Source organism: Petaurus breviceps, unplaced genomic scaffold, assembly GCF_028583685.1.
Source record: "Petaurus breviceps papuanus isolate PSGF00001 unplaced genomic scaffold, PetGlider_PUasm1.0 91133, whole genome shotgun sequence".
NCBI lineage: Eukaryota > Metazoa > Chordata > Mammalia > Diprotodontia > Petauridae > Petaurus > Petaurus breviceps.
Genome location: NW_027187419.1, coordinates 12,731,120 through 12,759,045, shown reverse-complemented (window position 1 = coordinate 12,759,045; position 27,926 = coordinate 12,731,120). Strand labels below are relative to the sequence as shown.

At 39.0% G+C, this 27,926-nt stretch overlaps 1 protein-coding gene and 1 pseudogene across 1 annotated transcript in view; one reads left to right on the top strand and one right to left on the bottom strand.

The window, feature by feature from the left end:
• The first annotated feature begins 4,969 nt into the window (after window positions 1-4,969).
• ACAT1 (acetyl-CoA acetyltransferase 1) overlaps window positions 4,970-27,926 on the top strand; it is a 47,273-nt gene continuing 24,316 nt past the window's right edge. Inside the window, exons 1-5 of the mRNA XM_069080501.1 lie at window positions 4,970-5,247; window positions 17,460-17,507; window positions 18,865-18,982; window positions 23,530-23,625; window positions 24,443-24,543. Coding sequence (XP_068936602.1) covers window positions 5,176-5,247; window positions 17,460-17,507; window positions 18,865-18,982; window positions 23,530-23,625; window positions 24,443-24,543 — 435 coding nt within the window. The 5' untranslated portion in view covers window positions 4,970-5,175. The remainder of the gene's footprint in view (window positions 5,248-17,459; window positions 17,508-18,864; window positions 18,983-23,529; window positions 23,626-24,442; window positions 24,544-27,926) is intronic.
• Window positions 12,734-16,587, bottom strand: LOC138154762 (zinc finger protein 444 pseudogene; annotated as a pseudogene).

Below are 27,926 nucleotides of genomic sequence, written 5' to 3'. Positions count from 1 at the left end.
AAAATGAAAATAAAAAAAGATAATTGAACTACCTGAAAGTCACGACAGAAAGAAACACTGTTCAAAATATTTCAAGAAGTCATAAAACTGCCCAGATATCTTAGAGTCAGATGGCAAAGTGGAAATAGAATCCATTAGTTACCTCCTGAAAGAAAAATCAAAATGAAAACTCCAAGGAATATTGTAACCAATATCTGGAGCTTCCAGATTCAAGGGGGCAAAAAAATGTTGCAGGCAACTCAAAAAGAAGGAATTAAAGCAACAAAGAAGCACAATTAGGATCACACACAGTTTTAATAGCCATCACTTTAAATGAACAGAAAACTTGGAAAATTATATTCCAGAAGGCAAAAGATCTAGGTTTACAACCAAGAATAATTTACCCTATAAAGCTAAATATAATCCGTTGTGGGAAGCAAAAATGGACTCAATGGGATAAAGAACTTCAAAACATTTCTAACAAAAAGGTCGGAACCAAATACAAAATCAGATATACAAATACAGGAATTGAGATATATAGAAAGATATATGCAAGTATTCATAAGGTATTAAACAAGTTTAAACTGTTTACATTCTTATATGAAAAAATGATATATGTATCTCCTTAGAAATCTATCATCAGGCCATCATAAAGGAAATCTAATTAGAGGGCCTGGGAGCGGTTCTATTATGTGTTGATCATAAAAGAATGGAGGGGTGGCTAGGTGGTGCAGTGAATAGAGCAATGGCCCTGGAGTCAGGAGGACCTGAGTTCAAATCCAGCCTCAAACACTTAACACTTACTAGCTGTTTGACCTTGGGCAAGTCACAACCCCAATTGCCCAGCCTTCCCCCCTTCAAAAACAACAACAAAAAAAAGTTATTGGGAAACAAAACCATTTGAGAGACTAGGATAGAGGGAAATGCACAATTAACAATAAGAATTTTGAATGGGATGGACTTACCCATAAAACAGAAGAGAATAATAAAGTAGATTTTAAAATGGAACATAATTGCAACAAAGATAAAGTAAGGGGTTGAAACAGAATATATTCTGATTCAGTTAAAGTAAAATAAGACAAATACCAATCGTGACCTCAGACAAAGCAACAACAAAATTAGACTTAATTAAACGAAATAAATAGGGAAACAACATTTTGCTGAAAGGTACCATTGACAATAAATTGATATCAATACTAAATATATACACCAAAAGGCATAGCATTTAAATCTTAAAGGAAACATTGGGTGAGTTATAGAAATCGTAAAACTATTATAGCGTGGGACCTCAGCTTACCCCTCTCAGACCTAAATAATTCTAACCAAAAAAAATAGATGAAGCACCTGAACAGAATTTCACAAAAGTTAGGAGAATATTCAATGGGAATAGAAAGGAGTATAACTGTTTCTTAACATATATAACACCTTCACAAAAATTGACCATGCATTTAGGCATAAAGATCTTACAAACAAATGCAGAAAAACAGAAATATTAAATGCATCTTTTAATGGATCATAATGTAATAAAAATTATATTCAATAAAAAGCCTTTGAAGCAAAAATTAAAAAATAATTAGAAACTATATAAATTAATCCTAAAAAATGGGTGAGTCAAAGAGCAAACCTTAGAAACAATATTTTCATTAAAGATAAAGACAACAATGTGAGACAATACACTGAAAAATTGGGAATTCGGCCAAAACATTACTTAGGGGAAAATATATATCTCTAGATTTCTTCAATAAAAGAGAGAAAGAGCTGATCAATAAATTGGGCATGCAACTAAAAACAGTAGAAAGTCAAATTAAAAAACTAACACCAAAATAGAAACCCTGAAAATCAAAGGAGAAATTATAAAAGTTGGAAGAAAAAAAAACAATGAATCAATAAATAAAAGTAGGAGCTACTTGGTTTTTGGTAGTGAGAGGGAGAGAAATAGATCATTAGCTAACATGATATTTTAAAAATGAAAATCAAATTACCAGTCAAAATGAAAAAGGTAAATTCATAACTAATGTAGAAGAAAAGCAAAAAATTTGGAGCTATTTTAGCCACCTATATGCCAACAAAAAAGAAAATCTAAATGAAATGGTTGAATATTTACAAAAATATCAATTGCTCACATCAACAGAATAGGAAAGAGTATGTAAATAACCCTACCTTTGAAAAAGAAATTGAACAAGCTATAAATGAACTCTCAATGAAAAGAAACCCAAGTCTGGATGGATTTACAAATTAATTCTATCAAGCATATAAAGGACGTTTCCCATACTCCACAAACTTGAGGAGAAAAAATAGAAAAAGAAGTCCTGCTAAACTCCTTTTCTGACACAAATAGAATCCTGATGTCTAATTTGGGGACAGTCCAAACAGAAAACTGACCAATATCCCAAATGTATATTGATTTAAAAAATGTGAAGAAAATCCAATAACACCATGAAGATTACACACTATGACTAGGCTAGATTTATACTAAGAATGCAGGTCTGGTTCAACATTGGGGGAAAGAAACATAATTGACCATATTAGTTTAGAAGAAAAAAATAATAATTTTATCAATCAGGGCATAAATAGTCTTTGACAAGATGCAGCACTCATTCTTATTAAAACACTGTAAAGATTAGGAATAAATTGAACTTGACTCAAAATGATAAGTAGTATCTAAAACCAAGCACCAACATCTAAGTTTTGAAGCTGATGCTTCCAGCCCTTCACTGGCTCCAGCAACAGGGACCCCTATTGTGGGTGAGCTGACTTATAGAAGGCATACAGTTTACAGAAGAGATACATAATACATATTTGTTGCTACCCTTGGATCTAGTTGAAGTCAGTCCTCTGTTGGCTACTTTGGAAGAAGACATGAAGGCCACCACTGGATTGATTATGGAAGTAATCAACTCAAAATTTGTCCAGGAAAGAGAAAGAGGGTACAATGGCTGTGACCAGTTCCTCAGATGAATCATAGGTTCCCAAAGTCAGCAATACCACCCCCCGGGAGGCACTGGAATAATCTGGGTGGGGGGGAGGGGTGGTAGTGCCTTGTGTGCAGTTGGGGGGCATTGAATAAAAATAAGGGGTAGTAGAAGCATAAGGAAATAAGATAAGAGAATTTTTTAAGATTTGTACACATTTCATCTATTGTATAATAGTTAATTTCTGTGTATTACAAACAAAATCTGGCAGAAAAGATAGAAAGAAAATTTCTTTTTAAAAGAATCACAGAAAAGTAATACTTGCAGGGTTGGCTAGGTGGCCCTGTGAATAGAGCACTGGCCCTGGAGTCAGAAGGACCTGAGTTCAAATCCGACCTCACACACTTACCACTTACTAGCCATGTGACTTTGGGCAAGTCCCTTAACCCCAAATGCCCTGCCCTCCCCCCTCCAAAAAGAAGTGGATTCAGCATTTTCCGATTTTTCCATTTGTATTTGAATGTCCTAAATATACCAACATGACAATTTGTTAAGGTACATCACAAGGCAAATATAGGTGAAAAACTGAAATTTCTGGTTCTGGAACTTGAATCTGAGGAAAAGAATGAAATAGATGAACACCAGGAGTTAAATGAAGGTGGAGTCTATATCAACCTAAAAGGCACCTGTTAGCCTTTGGCCTACATAATTTTATTGGCAGATCATCAAATTTCGTAATGAAAAGGGCTCATTCTACAAGTCATATCCTCATAGATTCTTTTTAGTTCTCCCCTCAGTCTCTTTCTGCCGGTGTCCAAAATATCTGTTTTACGTAAGATTAAGGAGCAGCAAAGGAATATAGAAAAATGTAAATTTTCTGGTCTAGAAGTTTCTAATTTGATGTTATTAGGTTTGAGCTCTCACTTACCTGAACTGGTTATTTGCAAAACAAATTGTAATAGGATCTATTTTGTAAGAGATTTTTTTTTTAAAGAAAAAAAGGATCCCTGAGAAGAAAATTCACTAGAAACTGCTCTGAAGTCCCACCCATACCAGAAGCCCAGGAGAGATCTCTAGAAGACCAGAGGACAGCATCAGATGATGTTTTCAGAAACCAGAAAGCTGTATGAGATGAAATGTCTGGGCGTTTAAGATATGATGGTCCAATGAAATGGACCCTTCCCTTTTTATTTCTTCCTTATGCGCCTCTGTTCTGTTTAACACCTGCTTGCTTGCTGGAGATTGCCGGGCAAAAGCTCTTGTCAATGCCTCTGTCAATCTCTTTCTCCCCTTTCCCCATATTACTGAGTATCATACCAGGTAGCGATTCATTGAGAAGACTGTCTTCTCAGAATCGGAGAGGGGAATGATAGTAAATTGTAATACCAAATGTAATACGTACTGCCACAACCTCTTAATTATCCTAGCAATGTCAGAATTCCAGTAAATGTCCTTACTTTCCTACCCTTAATAGAATGTAGATTAGGTTTGGTTGAGCCACACCCGAAGTCCCCATTCTGGAATCTTTCGTTGTAAACAAAGCCAGCTTGAACTAGACCTGAACCCCAAAGTAGAGCCTGATTTCCTTAGCCATTCATGGCATGACGGGCAAAACAGCTAGAATGAAGTGGTTCTCCATGTTCTAACTGCCAAGGGTGGCTGGCATCTCCTGTGACTAAGCCTTCCTACTTCCTACTATCTCCTCCCCTCCTAAAACTATAAAGAACTCTTTCTTGCCTCTCTTGGTTGGGCAATCCGTCATGTGCTGCACTCTTGGGACATTCCCCAAGGCTGCAGGTTTGTCATCCTAGTATCTCAATTAAAGACACTTTATTCCTCAACTCATTAATTTACATCAGAACGATATTTATAAAAGAATGCCTTAGCTGAAAGAACTCTGCCCTAAGGGCGGCCTCTTCCAGTCTAAGAAACACATGCCCTTGCCAGCCTGACTCCTAAGTCCCTCCCCAGCTCCCCAGCTCCTCCCCAAGTCCAGCCCTTAATTCTTTTCTGGCCGTTGTCCCACGCTTCCGCTTTCTGGCTCTCAGCCAATGGCGTCTCAGTGATCTGGGAGCCACGATCCTATTGGTGGAGGCGAGGGGTGTGGTTGGCCGTCATCTTGGAGGTAAAGGAGTCTGTTCCCAGCCGAGGTCAACTGTCTGATCCCGAGATCCGCTACCTGGGGGAGACTTCAGTTATCTCCAAGTCACCCTCAGTTGACCTGCTAGAGGGGGTTAGCGCCCTCGGTTGGCCCCTCCGCTAGCAGCCGCGATAGCTGGTAGACATGGCGATGTTGGCGTTCCTTTCGGGACAGGGGTCTTTCTCGGCCGGTCCTCCCCTCCGGAAGCTGCTGCGGGTGAGGAGCCCCTCGGGGTCGGGCCGAATGTTACCCTGGCAGGGCGGGCAAGGGTCGGAGTCTCTCCTGCTTCCCTGGTCCTGGGCAGACTTGGTGGGCATCCTCTCCGGGAGAAGAGAGAGCTTCCGGATCAGAGGGAGGGCAGATAAGACGAGAGGTGTGACAGGGCTTTTCTCGGGCCCTAAACGCTCGCGATGTCCTGGCGCTGTTGGGCTAAGCCTTGGGAGTGTGTGGGGGATGAGTAAGACCCTTCCTCCTCACCCCCAGCTTCCCTTTCCTTCCCCATCACAACCCCTGCCTTCAAGGAGCAAGGCAAAAGCAATAAGCAAATTTTGAGCACTAACTGTGTGTGCTGGGCACCATGTGAAGCAGTTGCGGAGGGTGGTGGGAGACAGTATAGAAATATATAAAAAACTGGGCACAGACGATATATACAGAGCAGATGGAAAGTGTGTGTTATGGAAGGGGAATGCACTGGCAGCTGGGGAGACTCAGACTTCCTTCAGAAAACGAGTTTGGAGCTGAGTCTTGAAGCCGGGGAAATGGGTATAGGTGCCAGGGGTACAGCAGAGCATTCCAGGCGTGGAGAGTGGGGCGTGGGTGGTAGGAGTGGTGGTGCCCGGGAAGAAAGGCAATTTCATTTTCCGTGCCCCCTGCCTTAACCTTAACCCCAGCTGTCGCGGTCACCACTCTCTGCTTCCCAAAGTATCCTCCTGTCAGGAGCTGCCTTAATAAAATCTTCGGAAATGTTTTACAAAATTGGACGTTGACAGCGTTGAAGAGCCCCGGGATGAAGCTGCAGACTTCACAGAGGGCTTTTGTTTCTTTTGTTCCGTTAAGTTGTAAAGTTCAGGGATTGGTTAAAGAGTTCATGAACTTACAGTTTGTTTTTGGTACAATTTGTTATCCTTATTTAAATCTGGTACTTTTTCGATGACTGGAAAGGGTTAAGAAATGCCAGATGGTAAGAAGACTGAAAGAATTGATACCCTCTTTGGAGACAGTAAAGCTCCTGAAAAGAATATTTTATTTTATTTTATTTTTTAGCAATCGGGGTTAAGGTTAAGTAACTTGCTCAAGGTTACAGGGCCAGTTATTATTTCTGGGTGTGGTGCTGAGTAGCCGAGCCCGGATTTGATCCAGGTCATCCCGACACTGGAGCCAGTGCTCTTACTAGCTGAGCCACCTGGCTGCCCCTAAGCAATTGGGGTTAAGTAACTTGTTCAAGGTTACACGGCCAGGTGTTTCTGGGTGGGTGCTAAGTGTCTGAGCCTGGGATTCGATCTCCAGGTCTTCTCAACACTGGAGCCGGTGCTCTTACTCGCTGTGCTACCTGGCCGCCCCGAAAAGAATATTTTTAAAGAAATAGATGCATTATGTATCTTTTATACATTATGTATCTTTGATTAAACCTTTCAAAAATTGTTAATTAAGTACAGACAGGTCAAAGCATGTGTATTATACCAGTCTATGAAATGCAGTACTTTGAAGGACCATCCAACATTTTAAGGGAGAATAAGACTTGTACTGAATTCTATAGGACAGAATAGTATTGCACCTTCATAGCAGGGAGAAAAGCATGGTCTTATTAGACTTGGGTCCAAATTCAAACTCTGCCACTCATGACCTCATTTTCCTTATATTTAAAATGAAGATATTGGAGGCTAATTGGTTGTTGTAAAAGTACTTCACAGAGTACCTGGCCCCTAGCCCATAGCAGGTGCTGTACAAATATTGATTTTTTTTCCCTTCCCCCTATCTTTGATTACTCTGTGATTATGTTAAATAAAAGATTCAACTGATAAACAGGACAAGTTGGACAAGTTGAACTTATCAGGAGGAGGAAAACTGGCTGGATTGCCATTAGAAAGCTGGGAGATAAGAAGAGAGAGGGAGCTTTTTTGCATTGGCATATGGGAAAGGGAATAAAAGAAACTTTACTGGTGATGCATCACCCAATAGAATCCAGCTATTTAAGGGCTGGGACTATTCTTTTTTTTATACCTCTAGCAACTAGCAGATTGGGAAGGCTTTGAATACTAGACTAAAAAGGGAAAGTAAGTGACACTGGTAGAAAGGGGGTTTGAAAGTTTTTAAACAGGGAGTGATATAAATGGTATTTTATGAAAATCTAGTAAAACAGATTCTTTAGAGGTTATTTTCTAGCAAGATGTTTCCCAGACATAAATCTAAGTCATTCAAAGATTCCTTGAAAAAGATAATAGAAATAACCTCATTCAATGACTCTAGTCATAAACATAGGTGAAATGAGAGGGAGATATATACTACCCAAAATTGTTGTAAAATAGTCTTAAATTGATGAAAGATTCCTCACTGAAGATGACATCGTCCAGGTACTCCTATTTATAGATTATGCTGGATGCATCAAGTTCCATAACATTATTATCTGTAACTACTGGGAAAAGGTTGGCCAGTTAGTCCACAAAAGAAAAAACCAAATGGATGAAGAATGGGTATATCTCAGATTGATATAGTTGGATGGATTTCAATTTATTTAGTGAAGAGCGTATAAATGGACAAATTGAACTCAACAGGATGAGGAAAGCTGGCTGGATTGCCATTAGAAAATGGCAAGGCTGGAGAGAAAAAAGTTGTGGGTCTTCCACAAAGAGGTGTGATAATTTTTATTTATATAAAGTTTTCAAGGAATAAGGTAGAGAAAAAACAGAGGTGGTGAGAAGGAAGGAAATTATCTAGGTTTGAATTAAAGTTCTGTATTCTAATGGCATCATTGGGAATGAGAGGGAAGATTATAATAGGAGTTAGGGTGACTTTATTGACAGAATAGTTGTGTTTGCATAAGACACAGAGGTCAAAGATGATGTAAAACTTTGGTGATGGGGGAAAATAACGTGACTAATAGAAATGGGAAAATCAGGATGAGCTGGTTTTTGCTAGAGGGTTGAGGAAATAAGATAAGTTTGTTTTTAGGCATGTTAAACAACATTCAAATGACAAATTTTAATAGTTTTTTGGAGCTGCAAGATGAATTCAGCATAGAAGAGTTGTAGGTCTTCCACAAAGAGGTGTGATAATTTTTATTTATATAAAGTCTTCAAGGAATAAGGTAGAGAAAAAATAGAGATGGTGAGAAGAGAAACCCTTAAAGGAGGTGTCCCTGATCATGTTACTCCTTAAAAATTTTCAGTAGTCTCCATTTGCCTATAAGGAAAATCATACTCCTGGTATTTAAGCCCTTTGTAGTATGGCTCCAGTCTACCTTTGCAGCTGGATTTAACAATAATAATATTAAAAATAACTAATACTTATAAGAGCTTTAAGGTTTTTAAAATACCTTACAAATACTATCTCATTGTATCCTAACAGCCCTGAGAAGTAAGTGCCATTATTTCTTCCCCTTTTTATAGATGAGGAAACTAGGGTAGATTGTGGTTAAGTTACTTGGCAGGGTTACAAAGCTAGCTAGTACCTGAAACTGAAACTGTGCCATAATATAATCCTCCCTGATTGACTCCTTGCTCGAAGACAACATGTGGTTTTCTGCCTCTGCCTTTTTCCAGGAATAAAATCTGTCAAAATTCTTTCCATGCCCAGCCCAGGTGCCAGTCCTTTGAAGAGTTGAGTTTTGTTATTTCCTGTATCTCCTTTCCTTCCTCTATCTCTGTTTCCTTTTTTCTTCTTTCTACACAGAGTTTCCTACAACAGTTTGTCTTGATCTCTTCCTTGCTCCTACTTATGCTATATATTTTATTTGTTTATTTGTATACATGTGTTTCCCTCCTAGGGAAAACAGGTGTTTTCAGAAAACGGCAGGAACTCTGTTAAAAATTAATTACTTTGTTGTTTATTTATTTTCCACTTAATATAAGTATTTCATTTTTTGAATTACATGTAAAGATAGTGTTCAACATTCATTTTTCTAAGATTTTGAGTTCCAAATTTTTCTCCCTCCCTCCCTCTCTACCTTTCTCCCCAAGACAGCAAGCAATCTGATATAGGTTATAGATGTACAATCATGTTAAACATATTTTCACATTAGTCATGTTGTGAAAAAAGAATCAGAACAAAAAGTAAAAACCGTGAGAAAGAAAAAACAAAAAAAGTGAAAATAGCATGCTTTGATCTGCATTCATACTCCATAGTTCTTTCTCTGGGTATGGTTAGCATTTTCCATCCTGAGTCTTTTGGAATTGTCTTTGATCATTATATTGCTGAGAAAAGCTAAAGTCTATCATAGTTGATCATTGCACAATGTTGCTGTTAACTGTGTACATCTTGGTTCTGTTCACTTCATTCAGCATCAGTTCATGTAAGTCTTTCCAGGTTTTTCTGAAATCTGTCCATCACCATTTCTTAAAAGACAATAGTATTCCATTACAGCCATATACCACAACTTGTTCAGCTAATCCTCAATTGATGGGCATCTCCTCAATTTCCAATTCTTTAAAAAAAATTATTTGTTTTTATTTTTCAACATTCACTTCTTTAAGATTTTCAATTCTAAATTTTCTCGCTGTCCCTCTCTCCCTTCTCTAAGATGGCATGCAATTTGATATAGGCTATACATGTACAATCATGTTAAACATATTTCCACATTAGTTACATAAATTCCACATTAGTCTTTATAAAGAATTAGAACCAAAGGGAAAAACCATGAGAAAGAAGAAAAGAAAGAGGGAAAGTAGTATGCTTTGATCTTTCTTCAGACCCTATAGTTCTTTCTCTGGATGTGGATAGCATTTTCCATCATGAGTCTTTTGGATTTTTCTTAGATCCTTGTGTTACTGAGAAGAATTAAGTGTATTAAAGCTGGTCATTGCAGAGTGTTGCTGTTACTGTCTACAATGTTCTCCTGGTTCTGCTAACTTCATTCAGCATCAGTTCATATAAGTCTTTCCAGATTTTTCTGAAGTCTGCCTGCTCATCATTTCTTTATGGAATAGTAGTATTCCATTATATTCATATACTACAACTTGTTCAGCCATTCCCCAATTGATGGGGATCCCCTCAATTTCCAATTCTTTGACACGATAAAAAAAAGATTCTTTAAATATTTTTGTACATGTGGATTCTTTTCCCCTTTATTATGATGTCTTTGGGATATAGATCTAGAGTGATATTACTGGATCAAAGGATATGCAGTTTTATAAAGCCCTTTGGGCATAGTTTGAAATTTCCAGAATGGTTAGATCAGTGATCAGTTCCTAACTCCACCAGTAATGCATTAGTATCCTGATTTTCTCATATCTTCTCCAACATTTATCATTTTCCTTTTCTGACATATTAGCCAATCTGATAGGTGTGAGATGGTACCTCAGAATTGTTTTAATTTGCATTTCTCTAATCAATAGTGATTTAAACCATTTTTTCATAACTATAGAGAGCTTTAATTTCTTCATCTGAAAACTGCTTTTTCATATCTTTTGACTATCAACTTAGGAATGACTTGTATTCTTATAAATTGGCTCAGTTCTCTACATATTTGAGAAATAAGACTTTTTAAAATCAACAACACTGTTTCCCATCTTTCTGTTTTCCTTTTAATCTTGGTTGCTTTGGTTTTGTTTGTGCAAAAAATTTTAGTTTAATGTAGTAAAAATTATCCATTTTGCATTTCATAATGTTTTGTATCTCTTCTTTGGTCATGAGTTCTTCCCTTGTCTGTAGATCTGACAGGTACACTATTCCTTCATCTCCCAATTTGTTCATGGTATCACCCTTTATGTCTAAATAATGTACCCATTTTGATCATATCTTGATAAAAGGTGTGAGAATGTTGGTCTGTGCCTAGTTTCTGCCATCATATTTTCTGGTTTTCCTGGCAGTTTTTGTCAAATAGTGAGTTTTTCTCTCAGAAATTGGAGTCTTTGGGTTTATCAGATTTCTGTACTAATTTACTACTGTGTCTTATGTACCTAACCTATTCCACTGATTCCCTGCTTTATTTCTTAGCCATTACCAAATAGTTTTGATGATTGCTGGAAGGCAGGCAACTCTTAAACTCTGTGTTTACACAATGACTTGCACATTTGGGGGGGGGGAGGAGGATTAAGTTATAGATCTGTATTTTCGTTAAACTCCCTCTACCAAACCAAATTTGTATTGGCTCACCTATTTTTTTGAATGGCATTTCACTGTCTGTAACATATTAATTCCAACATTAGTTGGATTCTTAGTCTATAGTACTGTTCACACCCTACATCTTGAGGAAAAGGGTACTTTTTTTCTCCTAGAGCAAGTGCATCTATGATCGAACTTGTCTTATTAAGGATGGAAAGGGAAGATATGTGGTCAACCTTTCACAAATTGGTGAGCAGAGCTGTGACTAGGGAGAAATAGGAAGAGTAGACAAAAAGGACAAAATACACAGGCAGATGTTGCTGGTTTTCATTGAGGGACACTAATATTTTTTTAAATGCACACTTTTAGTGAAAGATAATTCTGGTTTCAGCTGCCTGTAAAAAAATTATTTTGGGATAAATTACTTTGTTACCTGAGGATTTGTTGTCTTTACTGTTGACAGTAATACATACTGAGTGGTAGGGGAGGAGTTTTTCCGAAGAACAAATGCCCTTTAATCTCTTTTACTTGATAATCAAAATTCTAGCAATTGCAATTAAGAAAGAAAAATATTAGAGGGATTTACATCTTAAGATGAATATAATTTGCAGAAATCTGCAGAAAATACAGTTAGCAGACAAGAATACTGTATCTAGAAAAGTGAACTGTGTCTCAAAACAATATTCATGGAAACATTAGATCAGCGTTGGGGAACCTGTAGCCTTAAGGCCACATGTGACCGCCTTCAAGCTACTTAAGTTCAGCCTTTTGATTGAATCCAAATTTTATAGAACAGATCCTTTTATTTTTACAATATGTTTTTGTTCATCTTTTATATTTATATTTTATTTTTTTAATAAAAGTATTTTAAATACCAAAGGATAAAATAAGTTTCGATGAAATATTCCTCCCAGGTAAGAACATTACTGAGCTATAAGGGCTAAACTGACAGCTCCTACACTCATGATTTAGTTTTAACTTCCCCTGTTGAATTTAGTGCCACTACCTCATGAGGCTGGTTGGCAAGAGTTTATGAGGGTTGAGTACATCAGTCTGTTATCAGCTTTTTTTTTTTTTACACACAGCTTCAATGATTTTATTGTGTTCTTGGCTTCAAATCCTATTTTTGGGGGAGGGGAGGGGGCAGACATCTGCCCACAGCCTGTGATGACAGGCCAAGAGTGATTGCCCACCCATCCTAGCCCATCCTCCTGGGCACAGCCAAGTCCAGCTCTCAGCCTCTGGCCTCCACCACTTTTCCAGCCCCTGTGCCTCGGCCTTCTCTTCTCAGGCCTTTTCTCCCGCCCCCTCCTTGTTAGCCCAAATATCTGAGGCTCTCCCCTTGCCTCCTGAGAGTGGGCTCCATCTGGGGGATGGGCTGGGGGGGGTCAGGGGAGAAGGGAGCGGCCGGCAACGGCTCGTGGCCAGGTAGGCAGCAAGCACCCTATCCCACGGGCCACGGGGCAAAGGGCCCACCCCCAGCTACGCCTGGGCCAGAGGGGGCTGGGGGCCGGCCATGGTTGCGCTGGTGGCGTAGCACGTGCTCCCGCCGCCGGAAGCCCTAGCCACCCTGCCAGCAGGCATAGGGGCCGTGCCCCAGAGTGCGTCTTGTGGTGCCTCACCAGATGCTCCAGCCAGTATAAGGTCTTGACGCAGTCACGGCAGGCATGTGGCTTCTCTCGGGCTGGGCGTGGGCCTGTGCACAGGCCCAAGGGAGATGTGGGTCCGGTTCCTGGAGGTGGGCCCGGGTGGGTGCCCCGGTGCCGTCGCAGGTGCTCCTTGCGGCGGAAAGCCTTCCCACACTCCGGACACACGTGGGGCTTCTCCCCCGAGTGGCTCTGTTGGTGTCTCAGCAAGTGGGCGGGCTTCAGGAAGGCCTTGCCGCACTCCAGGCATGAAGCGTGTGCAACCATCACTGCCGCAGCCGGGCCCAGGAAGCAGGGCAGGCAGGAGGGCAGCGATGGTGGGGAAGGGGGGGGGGGGGTGGCTGCCAGGCTCCTGCTTGTAGGGGCGGGGCAGTTCTGAAGACGCCCCGGGGGCAGGGGCAGCATTCACACTCATGGCCCCAGCGGGCGGGTCACCTCCTAGTGACATCATTCCACCATCTTCCTTTCCGGTGGGGACTCCAGTGGTACCTGTCATCTCTCGCTGGCCCCTGAGCTCCTGGGGCCAATCCTGGGACGTCACTGGGCCCCACAGCTCCTCCAGCAGGCTGACGGCCTCCTCGCCCGTCTTGGGCCTGCGCCCCGAACCCAGGCCTGGATCTCGGCGGGCAGGGTGCTCAGGAACTGCTCCAGCACCAGCAGCTCCAGCATCTGCTCCTTGGTGTGGACCTCGGGGCACAGCCAGTCCCGGGCACAAGGCCCGCAGCAGGCCCAGTGCCTCTCAGGGGCCGGGGGCATCCCCCAGGTGGAAGTGGCAAAAGCGGCATCACGGGGAGTCTGGGGCCAAGGTCTTGGCAGCGTGGGCTTCCGGCTTCATGGGGCCCCCCGGGGGGGGCGGGAAGGGGGGTGTGACCTCCGTGGCGGGGGCGCAGTTGCAGGAGCACGGAAACCGAGGCCGGGGTTCACAAGGCCATTAAGTGTGGGGCTGGAATTTGAACCCAAGTCCTCAGTTTACACCCAGCCTGGGGGGCCATGCAGAAGGAAAAAGAAGAGGGGGAAAGGGAGGGTGGCTGGAAAGGAAGAGCGGAGGAGGGAGTGGGGGATGGGGCCTGTTAACAGCTTTTGACAACAGTGCACTGTTTCTGTTTGAAGTGAAATTTATGAGCACAGCTTTTTAATTCTGTCTGTAATAGCCCATCATGTCAAAGGAGACCAAGAACCCTGAAGGAAGAAAACAGATTTTTTAATGAAGATTGGGAATTGCAGTATAATCTTGTTTCTGCTAAAGATAGGATGATTTGCTTGCTTTGTGATACTGCAATATCAACATTAAAGACATTCAGTGCTCATCAGCATTATAACACCCATAAGGATCATAAATATTTTAAATTAAGAGAGGCACAAAAGGTTATTGTAGAAGTTAAAAGATGAAAAACAAAAGCAAAGACAAGTCTTTCAAAAACAGTGATAAGACCTGGAAATAATGCCCCTGAAGCAACTTATAAAGTTGCTTAAATACTGGAGAAAAAAGGGAAGCCATTCAGTGATGTAGAAATTGTGAAAGGAATGCATTGTTGAAGTTGTAGGATGCTTAGATCCCTGATAACATTTCAAAGTACAAATAATTGCCTCTCTCAAGGAGAACCATAATTGATCAACAGCACGAATTAGCCTTCCACTCAACAGAACAATGTCATGCAATACTACTTCAAAAGAAAAATATATATATTATTCAGTCACTTTGGATCAATAAGCTGATACTACTGACTCAGCACAGGTTATATACTTCATTTGGGTCATAATAGAAGATTTTCTTTGCTATAAAGAATAATTCCCTTTGGGCACTCTTGCAAACAGAATATGGGGAAACGGGGAATGGATATCTTCAACAACTTTCAAGATAAATGTCACACAGTTGGACTGAATTTGGTAAATTTAGTGAGTGTATATGTACAGACTGTGGACCTTCCATGACAGGAAAACATGAAGGTTACACAGATGAAAAACATATTAACAGATCCAGATGTCCTCATTTCATTTCATTGTATGAAAAGATATATATGAAAAGACAGCATAATCTCTGTGCTAAATCTACTATTTTAAGTGACACTTTGCAACAAGTTAGAAGTATTGTTAACTATATTTGTGCATTGTCAATTTGTAACACACTAAAGTTGAACAGTAAGAGGTATTCAGTGTGAATTTGCTGTATCCTTCTAAAGTGTATTGGCTGTCACAGGGACTGGTGTTAGCCAAAATTTTATCTCTGTGAGAACAGTTAAATTTTTTGAAGAATAGAGTCAGCAATGTGATTTATTAAAAGAAGATCTCTCTAGGAATGCTGCATTTCTGTGTGTTAACATGTCAAATCAAAATGATTTGAATATTTCTTTGCAAGGTAAAACTAAGTCTATATATGGTAATGTAGCAAAAAAAAAAAAATCCAAGCATTTAGAAAAAAACTTTTTCAAAACACTTCTTCAAAAGAAAATTTTGGATGAACATTTTCCCCAGTTTAGTAAAGGTCATCAATGGGCAGGATGATATATTTAAATCATGTAAAGAATATGAAGCTGTTACAGACCTGTTAATTGGAGAATGAAGAGGCATTAACATCTCCTGTGTCACTGCCTCCTTAGGACCAAGGGACTTTTCCCCCTGACTCACTTCTGAATCCATCTTTTTTTCCCCCATTAGAATGTGAATTCCTTAAGAGCAGGAACTGTCACACTTTTATTTGCATCTCTATGTCTTAGCACATTTCTTTGCACTAAGTGCTTCCCACCCACAAATTAAAAAAAAAACAAACCCTTGGGGGCAGCTAGGAGGCTCAGTAAGTAGGCCCTGGAGTCAGGAGGACCTGAGTTCAGATCCCGTCCCCAGGCACTTAACACACATAAAAAAATTAGCTGTGTAACCTTGGGCAAGTTACTTAACTCCAATTGCCCTCCAAAAAACAACCACAAGAAGAACAAAAAAACCCCTTATTTTCAATAATGACAAAAACCATAAAATATTTGAGAATTTAACTAGAAATGCATATGACCAGTTTAAAGACAACTATAAAGGGATAATGACTGAAGGAAAGAAAATAAAAGCCTAAATAGAGAAATATATAGCATCCATGGATGAGTTTGGATTAATGTAACAAAAATACAATATACCCACAAGTAATCTCTGCATTTAATGCAATTTGGGAAAGGAACTTAGCCTGTGACTTCATTGCTATCACCAACTCCTTTTGTCTATGTATGTCCACCTTTTCTACTACTTAGAGAGTTTTAGAGTCTTAGAGAGTTAAATGACTTGCTAGGTTCAGAACACAGCCTGTTTATCAGAGTGAGGACTTGAACCCAGATACTGGCTTCTGGGAAGCTTCCTGTCCACCATTCAAGGCCAACTCCTATGTTGGCCATAAAAAGAAGAGAGGGAGTTGTATTCTCTTATCTCCTCTTTAGAGTCATGTTTTCATTGTATCTGCATAGTGTTCAGAGACAATTTTATTCTCTTTCTTTACATTTTCATATTCCTTGTGTATATTGTTTCCTGATTCAGCTTAATGAAATTTGCTTCATTTAAAGTATTAATGCTTTCCATGTTCCATTTCTCCCCCCACCACCAACATTTATATTCTTTATTTCTTACTGACCTGTAATATCCCATCACATTTGTATGCTACAGTTGATTTAGACATTTCTAAATCGATGGTCAAAGATTCCAGTTTGTTGTTGCTACAAATATTTCAGCATATATGGACCTTTTCTTTTTATCTGTGACCTCCTTGGGAAGTAGATCTTGATTGGTAGAGCTAAGAAATAAATACCTTTTCTATTCTGCCAGGCTAAGACTGGATTTTTCTCTGTATTTCTAACACTTAATATAGAATCTTGTATATAGTAAGCACTCAATACTTTTTTTCAATCAAGCCTTTGTTTTTTATTTATTAATCCCTGGCACTGTGCTAGTCACTGGGATACAAAGATGAAAATGAAATAATCCTTTAAGGAACTTAAATTCTATTAGAGGGAAAAACATGTGTATCTATAAGTATATATAAAATGCATACCAACAAAAAGGTAGTTTGAGAGGAGAAGGCACTGACTGGAAGCTTAGCTTAATTGCAATAATTACCATACTGTGATATTTTTCTTGAAAAATGGAAAGATTGAATTATCTCTATGTGTTAAGAAAAACATTGCCTTTTCCAAAAAATGATCTACATTTCTAGAGTTTGATTTTGTTGGCAGCTATTCCTGAGAACAAAATAGGAGGGCAAAGACAGAAAAAAAAAAAACATCTGAAAAAACAATTGTCTTTTATGTAGTAAATAGATGAATATGTTAAGGCTGTTTATGTAATGTGGAATCATTTAGAGATATTTAATATATTCCAGTACTACATTTCAACTAAATAAATATGGTTTTGTCTAGTTTAAATAAAACATACAGATATTTAAAGATGACAAACTTTAAAATTAAACCTGTAACCAGGTAATTTTCTGTGACAGAATATCCTGGTATTTGACATTATTTGTATTATACATTTATAAACATATTTCCATTACAGGAATTGAATTTTGTGCGCCGGAGCTATACACCAAGGACCAGTTTGAATGTGAGTGCAAAAATCCATATTTTTTTTTACATCTAGATTTACAATGTTAAAATGTACCTGTATTTCAGCATCAATTAATATAGCAAGTTAGTTCTATGATCACTCCATACTTGTCTTTTTAATTTAATATTTTATTTTTCCCTAATTACATGTAAAAACGGTTTTTAACTTTTTTTTTTAATTTTGAGTTTCAAATTCTCTCCTTCCCTCCCCTCTCATTGAGAAGGCAAGCAGTTTGATATAGGTTATACATGTGGAGTCATGCAGAAACACTTCCATATTAGTCATCTTGTGAAAGAAAACACAGACCAAAAAAAAAAAACCCCAACCCTAAGGAAAATAAATTTTATAAAGTATGCTTTGATATGTTTTCAGACTTCATCAGTTCTTTCTCTAGAGGTAGACAGCATTTTTCATCATAATTCCTCTGGAATTATTTTGGATCATTGTTCCATACTCATGTCTTAAGGAAAATCTTGAATTCTTAGATTGTTAGTAAATAAAATATTCAGCCCTGTTTGTTCTAAGATACTGCCCTGTCCATAGCAGTGTTCTGCTTTAACCTTGTGGCACTTTTTCCTTTCCATAGCTTTTATCTTATAGGGAATTTTCTCTTTTTTGCTTTTGTGCTACCATATAACTTAAGAGTTCTCTAGGTCTCAAGCAGAGCTTTGATCATGGGAATTCCAGAGGAGTATAACAAGGGTGTGAAGGGCTATATAGAAAAGAGAATTGTCTATTATTATTTTTCAATATATTTTATATGTAGCAGGATATTTTTACATTGTTTCTGAAGTGACTCAATTTTTTTCTGCCAAAAGAGTAATTTTTCACATTGTCTAGGCCTAAACAGGGGAGTTAGGAGTCAGTGGAAGGAGAGTACCCTTGCTTTTGTTACAAGGAGCATGGATTGCTTTCACAGTCTTAAGGACTCTCTCCAAGCAATACTGTAGTGCAGGGTACCATACCCTTTAAAATGGAGGTATTTATTTATTTTTCAGTTAAGAAAGGGCAGAGTAGCCCTTTCAGAATATTTAGTTACTCTCTGAGTTTAAATTTACTTTATTGATTACCAGCACATAACTGAATGCAGAAGAAAATTGTCCTATGGAAAAAATAATGGATATATGTCAATCAATGTGATATTCTGTATTTGTCTTAAGTTCTTACATCTGGCACCCAGTGGCCAAGAATTTTTTGGTATTAAGTATGATATTGTCTTCTTGAATGACGGACAGTTTGGGGAATCTTAAAAATACTTTCCTTCCTTAGATATGTTTATATATGTTATGTTAATTTATAAAATTATTTAGCACTGAATTGTTTATGTAATTTTTACTAAATTCTGTCCTATTAGGAAGTAGTCATAGTCAGCGCCAAAAGGACACCTATTGGATCTTTTCTAGGATGTCTTTCTTCAATTCCTGCTACTAAACTTGGTTCCATTGCAATCCAAGGAGCCATTGAAGCAGCAGGTATGTAACTACTTTGTGCTTGGGAAAGGGGGTAGGGGTGAGAGAGAGATTGTGTCATAGTAGAAGAACAACTGAACATGAAGTAAAAGGTAAGTAATGAAGTAGGGAGTTAAAAATCTAACCTCAGAAACTCACTAGCTTTGTGACTCAGGGAAAATCACTTAACCTTTGTCTGCCTTAGTTTCTTTAGCTGTTACATGGGGATAATAATTTCACCTACCTCACAGGATTGTTGTAAGAATCAAATGAGGGGCGGCCAGGTAGCACAGCGAGTAAGAGCACTGGCTCCAGTGTCAGGATGACCTGGGGATCTAATCCCGGGCTCAGACACTTAGCACCCACCCAGAAACACCTGGCCGTGTAACCTTGAGCAAGTTACTTAACCCCAATTGCTTAGGGGCGGCCAGGTGGCTCAGCAAGTAAGAACACAGGCTCCAGTGTCAGGATGACCTGGGGATCGAATCCTGGGCTCAGATACTCAGCACCACACCCAGAAATAACTGGCCTTGTAACCTTGAGCAAGTTACTTAGCCCCGATTGCTTAAAAAAAAAAAAGAATCAAATGAAATCATATTTGTAAAGTGCTGACCACAGTGTCTGCATACATAGTTGGTGCTTAATATGTATTCCCTTCCTTTCCTCCCCTCCCTTCCCTTAATAAATATTATCAAGTCCTTGCTAAATACGTAATGCTCTGCCAGGTACTACTAGCAAAAAAGGAAGTAATGAAATACAGCCTGTCTCTCCAGGATTTATAAGCTAGATACATACAAAATGTTAAATGACAAGATAACATATAATAAATGCTGCATGATATTGTTATAACAGGGACTAGAAATAAGAGTTCAGTTAGATAGGAAGGGATCTAGAGGTTGACCAGACATTCCATTTCATGGAAATCATTGAAGGAAGAGAGGAGCAAGTGAGTCTAGGCAGCTGGGATCAATAAACTTTTACTAGGAGGCTGAGGAACAGAGGCCAAAGACTCTGGAACATTGGATGGAGGTGGTGATTCTCAGAACAAAGTACTGACGTCAGATCAGTAGCTTCATACTGAGGTTTACTTAAATTCTTCATCCCCAAAGGTAGAACTGATCTGAGGTTGGGTAGCCCTAAGCCTGCAGTGGAAAGTTAGTAGTATCACTGGGCTGGAATGGAGGATTGAGGGATCGTAGGATCATAGATCTAGAGCTGGAAGGGTCTTAAAGGCCACTGGGTCCAATTCCCTTACTTTGCAGATGACGAAGCTGAGACCCAAGGTTAATCAAGTGACTTGACAAAAATTGTACAGGTGGTAATTATTAGTAATAGGATTTGAACCTAGGTCCTCTGATTATAGAGTAAGTGTTTTTCCATTTGAATTGAGAGCAAGACAGTAATTGATACTTACACATATTAAGTGCTATATGAATTTAGTAGAGGAAATGAGTGGTCAGGGGAACGCTTTCTGGAAGAAGTGGAACTTGAACTGTCCTTGGAAAGATTGGTAGGCAAAGAGTAGACTGTGTTTGAAGTTGAGAACATAGGATGAGTAAAAGTTTAGAGGAAAGAACTGTTTTGTGTTTGGAGTATCTTTAAGTGGAAGATAAAGGCCAAAAGATTGGTTGAGATCATATTGTTCCTTCAGCCTTCAATGCCAGACTGAGGAATTTCTACCTTCTGTGGGTAATTGGAAATCACTGAAGAGTAACATGAAAGCATTGTTTTTTGCTTTAGCATGATCAATACAGCAATAATATGCAGAATTAATGAAGAAATTGAGTAGAGACAGAAAGACCAATTAGGAAGATATTATAATAGTGAGTTGAGGGGCCTGGATTAGGGTGGGAGCAATGAGAGGAAAAAAGGGATATATTCAAAACGCATTTTGAAGAAAGAATGCATACAACTTGGAAATTGATGGGGTGGTGGGGAAGGGGAATGGAGAGGGAATTCTGAATTGTCTCCAGTTTCAAGTCTGAGTGACTAGAAGAATAATGGTACTACTGCCAGAAAGAGCAAAATCATGAGAGAGAACCAGTTTTGGGAGGAACATTTTTGGATTTAAGTTTGAAATGTTGAGTTTGATGGTATTGTCTGGCTTAAGTGTAAATGACTCATAGTCAAGCCTGATATATAGTGGATATAGTGCTGAATTTGGCATCAGGGAGATTTGGTTTTGAAATCCAACCTCTTTACATTTATTAATTGTACAACCAGTGGACAAATCACTTTTTTTTTTTTTTTGCTTTTTGGAGGAGGGACAGCAGGGCAATTGGGGTTAAGTGACTTGCCCAAGGTCAAATGGCTAGTAAGTGTTAAGTAAGTCTGAAGGTGAGTCTGAACTTAGGTCCTCCTTACTCCAGGGCCGGTGCTCTATTCACTGCTCCACCTAGCTGCCCTATGACTTAACTTCTTTAAGCCTTAGTGGGATTAGAGAGGAAAGAGAACATATGTAAAATTTATTTACTAGCTTATAGATTAGTTGTAATGTGTGCATCAGTGGGGGGTAGTTCCCACACTGATGAAATTACAGATCTTTGCATTTTGACATGAACTAGTAGTCATTTGAAGATAATTTAGATGAAAATGATTGTAGAGGGTCAGGGCTAGAGATGGAGTTTTAGTACTCGTTTATGAAGAGTTGAGATTTGCCACTATAAAAATATGCGCTCCCCAAAGAAGGTAATGTAAAAAGTGAAAAGCAGAGCACTGGAGACCAAATCTTGTGTTCTCCAGTCTGTCAGGGTAGAAAGGTAAAACATAAATAGTGAAAAGGAAAGAAAAAGGTCAGTCAGAGATCCTGTGACAAGAACTAGAATAATGTGCATTCACAGAGGAGTTTTAGAAGGGTGAAGAATTTTATCCACATCATGATGTTGGTATTGGGAGGTTGAAATGAATGAGTGAACACACACTTGGGTGTACATGTTTTTGCCAGAAAGTATTTTATATAGTTATTCCCTGAATTAGATAGATTCTTTTGGGAGTATCTTTTTTGCTTTGAGATGGTAAAATTAGGTCATAGAGGTAAATATATACTTTTTGATTCAAAATGTGTTTATTAAGTGCCTGCTGTGTGCAAGGCATAATTGATAGCATTTGTGGGCAGAAAGTAAACGGGAAAGTAATAAAAAATTTAACTAAACTTTTTATTTTATTTTTTATGAAGGTGTGTTAGGCTACTTTGGGGACTGTAATAGTAATGGCATTTAAAGATTCCCCTGTATTGGCTTGGTTTTTGGTTTGATTGTGTTAAAACCCAGAGCTTGTTAATCCCACCTGTGGGATGGACTTGTTGACGTGAAAAGAGAGTGCTGAACTGGAAGGAGCTGGTGAGGTAGATTTGGAGAGACACAAGAGAGAGGCAGAAGAACTTTTTGGAAGCAGCACCCTCGTGGAGGCAGAGAGAGACTGAGAGGATTGCTGGGGGCCACTTTGAATTGCCCTGGACTTTTGAGACCTGCCCCCAGAGCTGCCGAGGACTGAGGAGACATGGCTGTTTTGCTGGTACTTTGTCTGTTTTGATGTTGTTTTGCCAGATTTGTCCACTGGTGAAAGACAGTCCTGTTGTTGCAGAAGTCCTGGAACCTGGCTGTTGGTTCAGAGCTACTGAGACTATTCTGCAGACAGAGTGTGAATATTGTCCACTGGTGAAGGACAGTGCTGTTGTTGCAGGAGTCTGGGAACCTTTCTGTTGGTTCAGAGCTACTGAGACTGTTCTGCAGACAGAGAGTGAATACTGTCCACTGGTGAAGGGCAGTGCTGTTGTTGCAGAAGTTTGGGAACCTTGCTGTTGGTTCTGAAGCCCTGAAGAAGGATTTTCTTGTTGTATGTTTACAGAAATCCTGGGAGAGGGTTTTGCTAGTGTTTTCAGGGGTCCTAGGACTGTTCTGCAGACAGAGGATGAATTAATGAAGAGACTGGCAATGTATCTTGTGGGCTTGCTAAGCTTTGTCTCCCCAGGAACAAAGATTGCTGAGAACTTGCCTCGTGTCAAGATGAAGAAAAGACCTCCATTTGGGTATTAAGTGCTGTGCTTAAATTTGTTGTAACTCTGGGGTAGATTCAGTTGTGATCCAGGGGTGGGGAACTTTTGACCTTTTTGTGTTCTATGATGGAACAAATGAATGTACTTTACTTATGATTGGAAACTAATCTCCATTTGAGAAGAGGGGCTTTGTGATGGACTAAATGAAGGTACAGCCTAGGGGTGGAGTAGTATTTAGAACAGGGACTTTGTAATTGATTGAATGATTGGAAGGTCCTGGGGTGGGGTAGTGCTTGGAGATTATTGAATCACACTTAGTAAATGCTGTATTTTGAATGATGTCATGTTTTGATCTTTTCTGTTCTTAATTTGTCACTGAATAAAATGGAGAGCACCTATGCTGGTATTTTGAACCTTGGGAAGTTGCCTTTCCTTGGCATTACATTACAGGGACAAAACTTGAAACTGAATGAGAAGTAGTACTTAGAACAAATGGTGCTAAGTACTTCATTATGTGATGTGGTAATTATTCACTCATTTGTATAAAATGCTGACATGCCAATTGTTTTGCTTTAAGGAATACCCAAGGAAGAAGTCAACGAAGCATACATGGGCAATGTTCTGCAGGGAGGTGAAGGACAAGCACCAGCCAGGCAGGCTGTACTTGGAGCAGGTGTGATTAGTTTTTCAGTTACTTTTCCTAGCTTTTCCTAAGTTGCTTTTCACGAGAAAGGCAGTTGGTAAAGTGGACAGAGAGCTGTCCTCAGAGACAGGAAGACCTGTTTTCAAGTCTATATCTGCCATATACTTTTTGTGAGAGCCTGCACAAGTCACTCAAACTCTTAGGCCTGTAAGCAACTCTCCAAGACTGCAACTTGTGGAACAGTTAGCAGTCTTTGTTGGTAGAGGAAATTTCTTACAATGAGAAAATCATGCTCTGATTTTTTTTAAAGCTCTTAAGTTTAGAAAATATTAATATCGCAATAGTGTAAGCTATTATTTAAATGGATATTTGTAACATAATAGTTCATTTTAATCTGATGGAATATTGTTAGCGAGGTATTATGGTATAATGAAAAAGAAAAGAATATGGACCTAGGAATGAAGAATCCTCCTTTTAGTCCTGTCTCTGCTCCAAGTTTTCTGTGTGACCTTAGGCTATAATTCAGCCTCTCTGGAATTCAATTCCATCATATCTATAATGATGAGTTTGGATTAGATATTCCCCGGGGTTGGGGGGGAGGAGAGCATAAAAGGAGGAGGGGTAGGGTGTGTGATCTGAAGTAGACTGCTCAGTTTATCTAGTATTGCATACTGACATGGAAATGTCAGGCTGTATCTAAATTATCTATCTAAAATTGCATGCTGACATGGAAACATTCATGTATGCTAAAGACATCCTTCAGGAAGTGCAGCTTTATTCCACTTATGTAATTAGTGAAAAAGTATCTGAGTGATTTGGAAGAATGATTTAATTATCCTTGTTCTAGGTTTACCTATCTCCATTCCATGCACCACTGTCAACAAAGTTTGTGCATCAGGAATGAAATCTATTATGATGGCATCTCAGAACCTAATGTGTGGCCATCAGGTAAGATGAATACTTGCTTTTTTCATAATTAAAATAGAAGAGGCATCAGAGTTAGAGTCTGCTATTAATATAGCAGAGCTGGCATCAGGGTCAGAAAAAACCTAGGTTCAAGTCTTACCTTAGACACATAATGTCTGTGTGAGCCTGGGCAAGGCATTAGCCTTTCTTTGCCCCAAACAGCTACATTGATTTTATATTGCACAGTAGTGCCCCATGTCCATTGGTAGAGTGAATTTCCTCACCTGGAATTCAGTATACCAATGTTGTCACAGGTTGAGATAAAAAAATGAGAATACACTATAGCTGCTGTCAAAAGATAGTGAAAATTTTTAAATACTTATAAACAAATACATTTGCCAAGACTGAACAAGATTTTCCAGTACAGACATCTCTTGGTTTCCAGGGTGTAATGTAATACCAAGCAAAGGCAACTTCCCAGGTTCAAAATACCAGCATAGGTGCTCTCTATTTTATTTAGTGACAAACCAAGAACAGAGAAGATCAAAACATGACATCATTCCAAATACAGCATTTACTAAGTGTGATTAAATAATCTCCAAGTACTACCCCACCCCAGGATCTTCCAATCATTCAATCAATTATAAAGTCTCTGTTCTAAATACTACTCCACCCCTAGGCTATACCTTAATTAAGTCCACCACAAAACCCCTCTTCTCAAATGGAGATTAGTTTCCAAACATAGGTAAAGTACCTTCATTTGTCAATCACAGAGCACAATAAGGTCAAAAGTTCCCCACCTCCTGGATCACAATTGAATCTACCCCAGAGTTACATCAAGTTTAAACACAGCACTTAATACCCAAATGGAGGTCTTTTCTTCATCTTGACACAAGGCAAGTTCTCAGCAATCTTAGTTCCTGGAGAGACAAGGCTTAGCAAGGCCATAAGATACATTGCCAGTCCCTTCATGAATTTATCCTCTGTCTGTAGAACAGCCCTAGAACCCCTGAACACATTAGCAAAGCCCTCTCCCAGGATTTCTGTAAACATACAACAAGAAAATCCTTCTTCAGGGCTTCTGAACCAACAGAAAGGCTCCCAGACCCCTGCAACAACAGTACTGTCCCTCACCAGTGGACAGTATTCATTCTGTCTGCAGGACAGTCTCCAGACCCCTGCAACAACAGTACTGTCCCTCACCAGTGGACAGTATTCACTCTCTGTCTGCAGGACAGTCTCAGGCCTTCTTAGCGAACAGCCAGGTTCCAGGACTTCTTCAACAAAAGGACAGTCTTTCACCAGTGGACAAATCTGGCAAAATAACATCAAAACAGACAGACAAAGTACCAGCAAAACAGCCATGTCTCCTCAGTCCTTGGCAGCTCAGGGGGCAGGTCTCAAAAGTCCAGGGCAATTCAAAGCGGCCACCAGCAATTCTCTTAGTCTCTCTCTCTCCACGAGGTGCTGCTACCAAAAAAGATCTTCCGCCTCTCTCTTGTGTCTCCAAATCTACGTCACCAGCTCCTCCCAATTCAGGACTTTCTTTTCACATCAACAAGCCCATCCCACAGGTGAGATTAACAAGCTCTGGGTTTTAACACAATCAATTTGAAAACCAAGCCAATACAGGGGAATCTTTAATTGCCATTACTATCACACAGGGTATTGCTTTTTCTTCCACAGTGTTAGAACCTTTCCCAGACTCACACAGTCAGTTTGTGTCAGATAGGACTGGAACCTGTGTGTACTTGGGTTCCAGGCCAATTCTGGGTTTTATGCCATGGCAGCCTCTGTATGAGGAATTTAACAAATGCCCTCCTATTTGTGTAACTGGTTAATTATCTGTGACTTTAAGAAAATTTTGCCAGATAATTTTTTATTTGGATAATTGATATATTGTTTTATACCTTTTTACCCCCATATTTTCCAAATACCTTTATCCTCTTCACTTAATGTATGCCTCCTTTACTTACTACTTCTTTTTTGGGGGGTGGGGTTTAGGCAGAGTGCCAAAGACTTTGGAACTCCTGAAAATATGTTGTCTGGAATTCATATTTGTTGTTTCTAGTTGCTTCCAAGGTCCATGCTGTAGGTTTCTGACCACTCTGAGACTTTCTTGTGGGAGCTCTCTACTCTTGTTGGCTCTCGATAAGGAGCTACATAGAGGTATCTCTGGTCTGTCTCTGGTCGTGCTAGAGGTTTCTGTCTTGTTTGTCTTCTTTGGGTTTTTCTGGGGAACCCCATTTGTAATTGTCTGTGGGCCTCTGACTGATTGTCAGATACTCTAGGTTGGATGAAGTTATTTTAGTTTTTCATTGGATTTCTTGGTTATTATTTGGTCTGAAGAAGGCTTATTATTTGCTGTGAGTAGGAAGACTTCTTACTCTAAGAAAGGACTAGAGGACACTATAGTAGTTACACTGATTATACTGAGATGCTTTTGCATTCATGTTATTTAATACAGGTAAGTTTTATATATATTTGCATTTGGTTATTTTTTTTGATAGCAAACATATGCTTATTTTTAATGAAACAAATCTATATATTTGATTTTTGTAGAATTTATTTAAAATGAAAAATATTTTTGAAAAAACTAGTGCGTAACTACTATTCTATATTATACTATACTGGTTATACTGAAAGGCTTTAAAGGGCTTACTAATCTCTATATTCACAGTAAGGTATTTGGCCATGTCATTTGCTCTAAGTATGGAGGTGCAGATGACAGTTTGAGGAGAGAGGAAAATGTTTGAGGAGAGAGAAAAAAGAAGATTGTAGGAAGTTAGGTTTTGCATTTATGTTATTTAATACAGTATGTTTTTTATGCATTTGGTTATTTTTCCCTGATAGCAAATACACACTTATTTTAAATGAAACAGAAATCTATATATTTGATTTTTGTGGAAATTATTTAAAATGAAAAAAAAATTCTTAAAAACTAATTTTTTTTCCCAAATGGAGATCCTTTTCTACCTTCCTTTCCCCTCCATACCCCTCCCTCTGGCCCCCTGTTTAAGAAAGCAAGAAAAAGAAAAACCTCAGCTACACACATATAAAGATAAGCAAAACAAATTTCTGCATTAGCCATGTCCAAAAAATATGGCTTGGTCTGCACTCTGAATCCTCTCATTGCCTCATCACCTCTCTTTTAGGAGGTGGACATTATGTTTTATCATGAGTCACATGACATCATGGCTGGTCATTGTGTTGATCAGAGTTCCTGACTTTCAAAGTTGATTGCTTTTACAATATTGTTATTATTGTACACATTTTTCTCCTGGTTCCTTTCATTTCATTTTAGGCCAGTTTCTAAAAGTCTTTCCACTTTTCTATGAAATCTTCCCCTTCATCATAAAATGGGTCGTGTGTGTGTTTTTAAATAAGATTATTTTTTAAAATAGAGCAGATTAAGTAAGAAACAA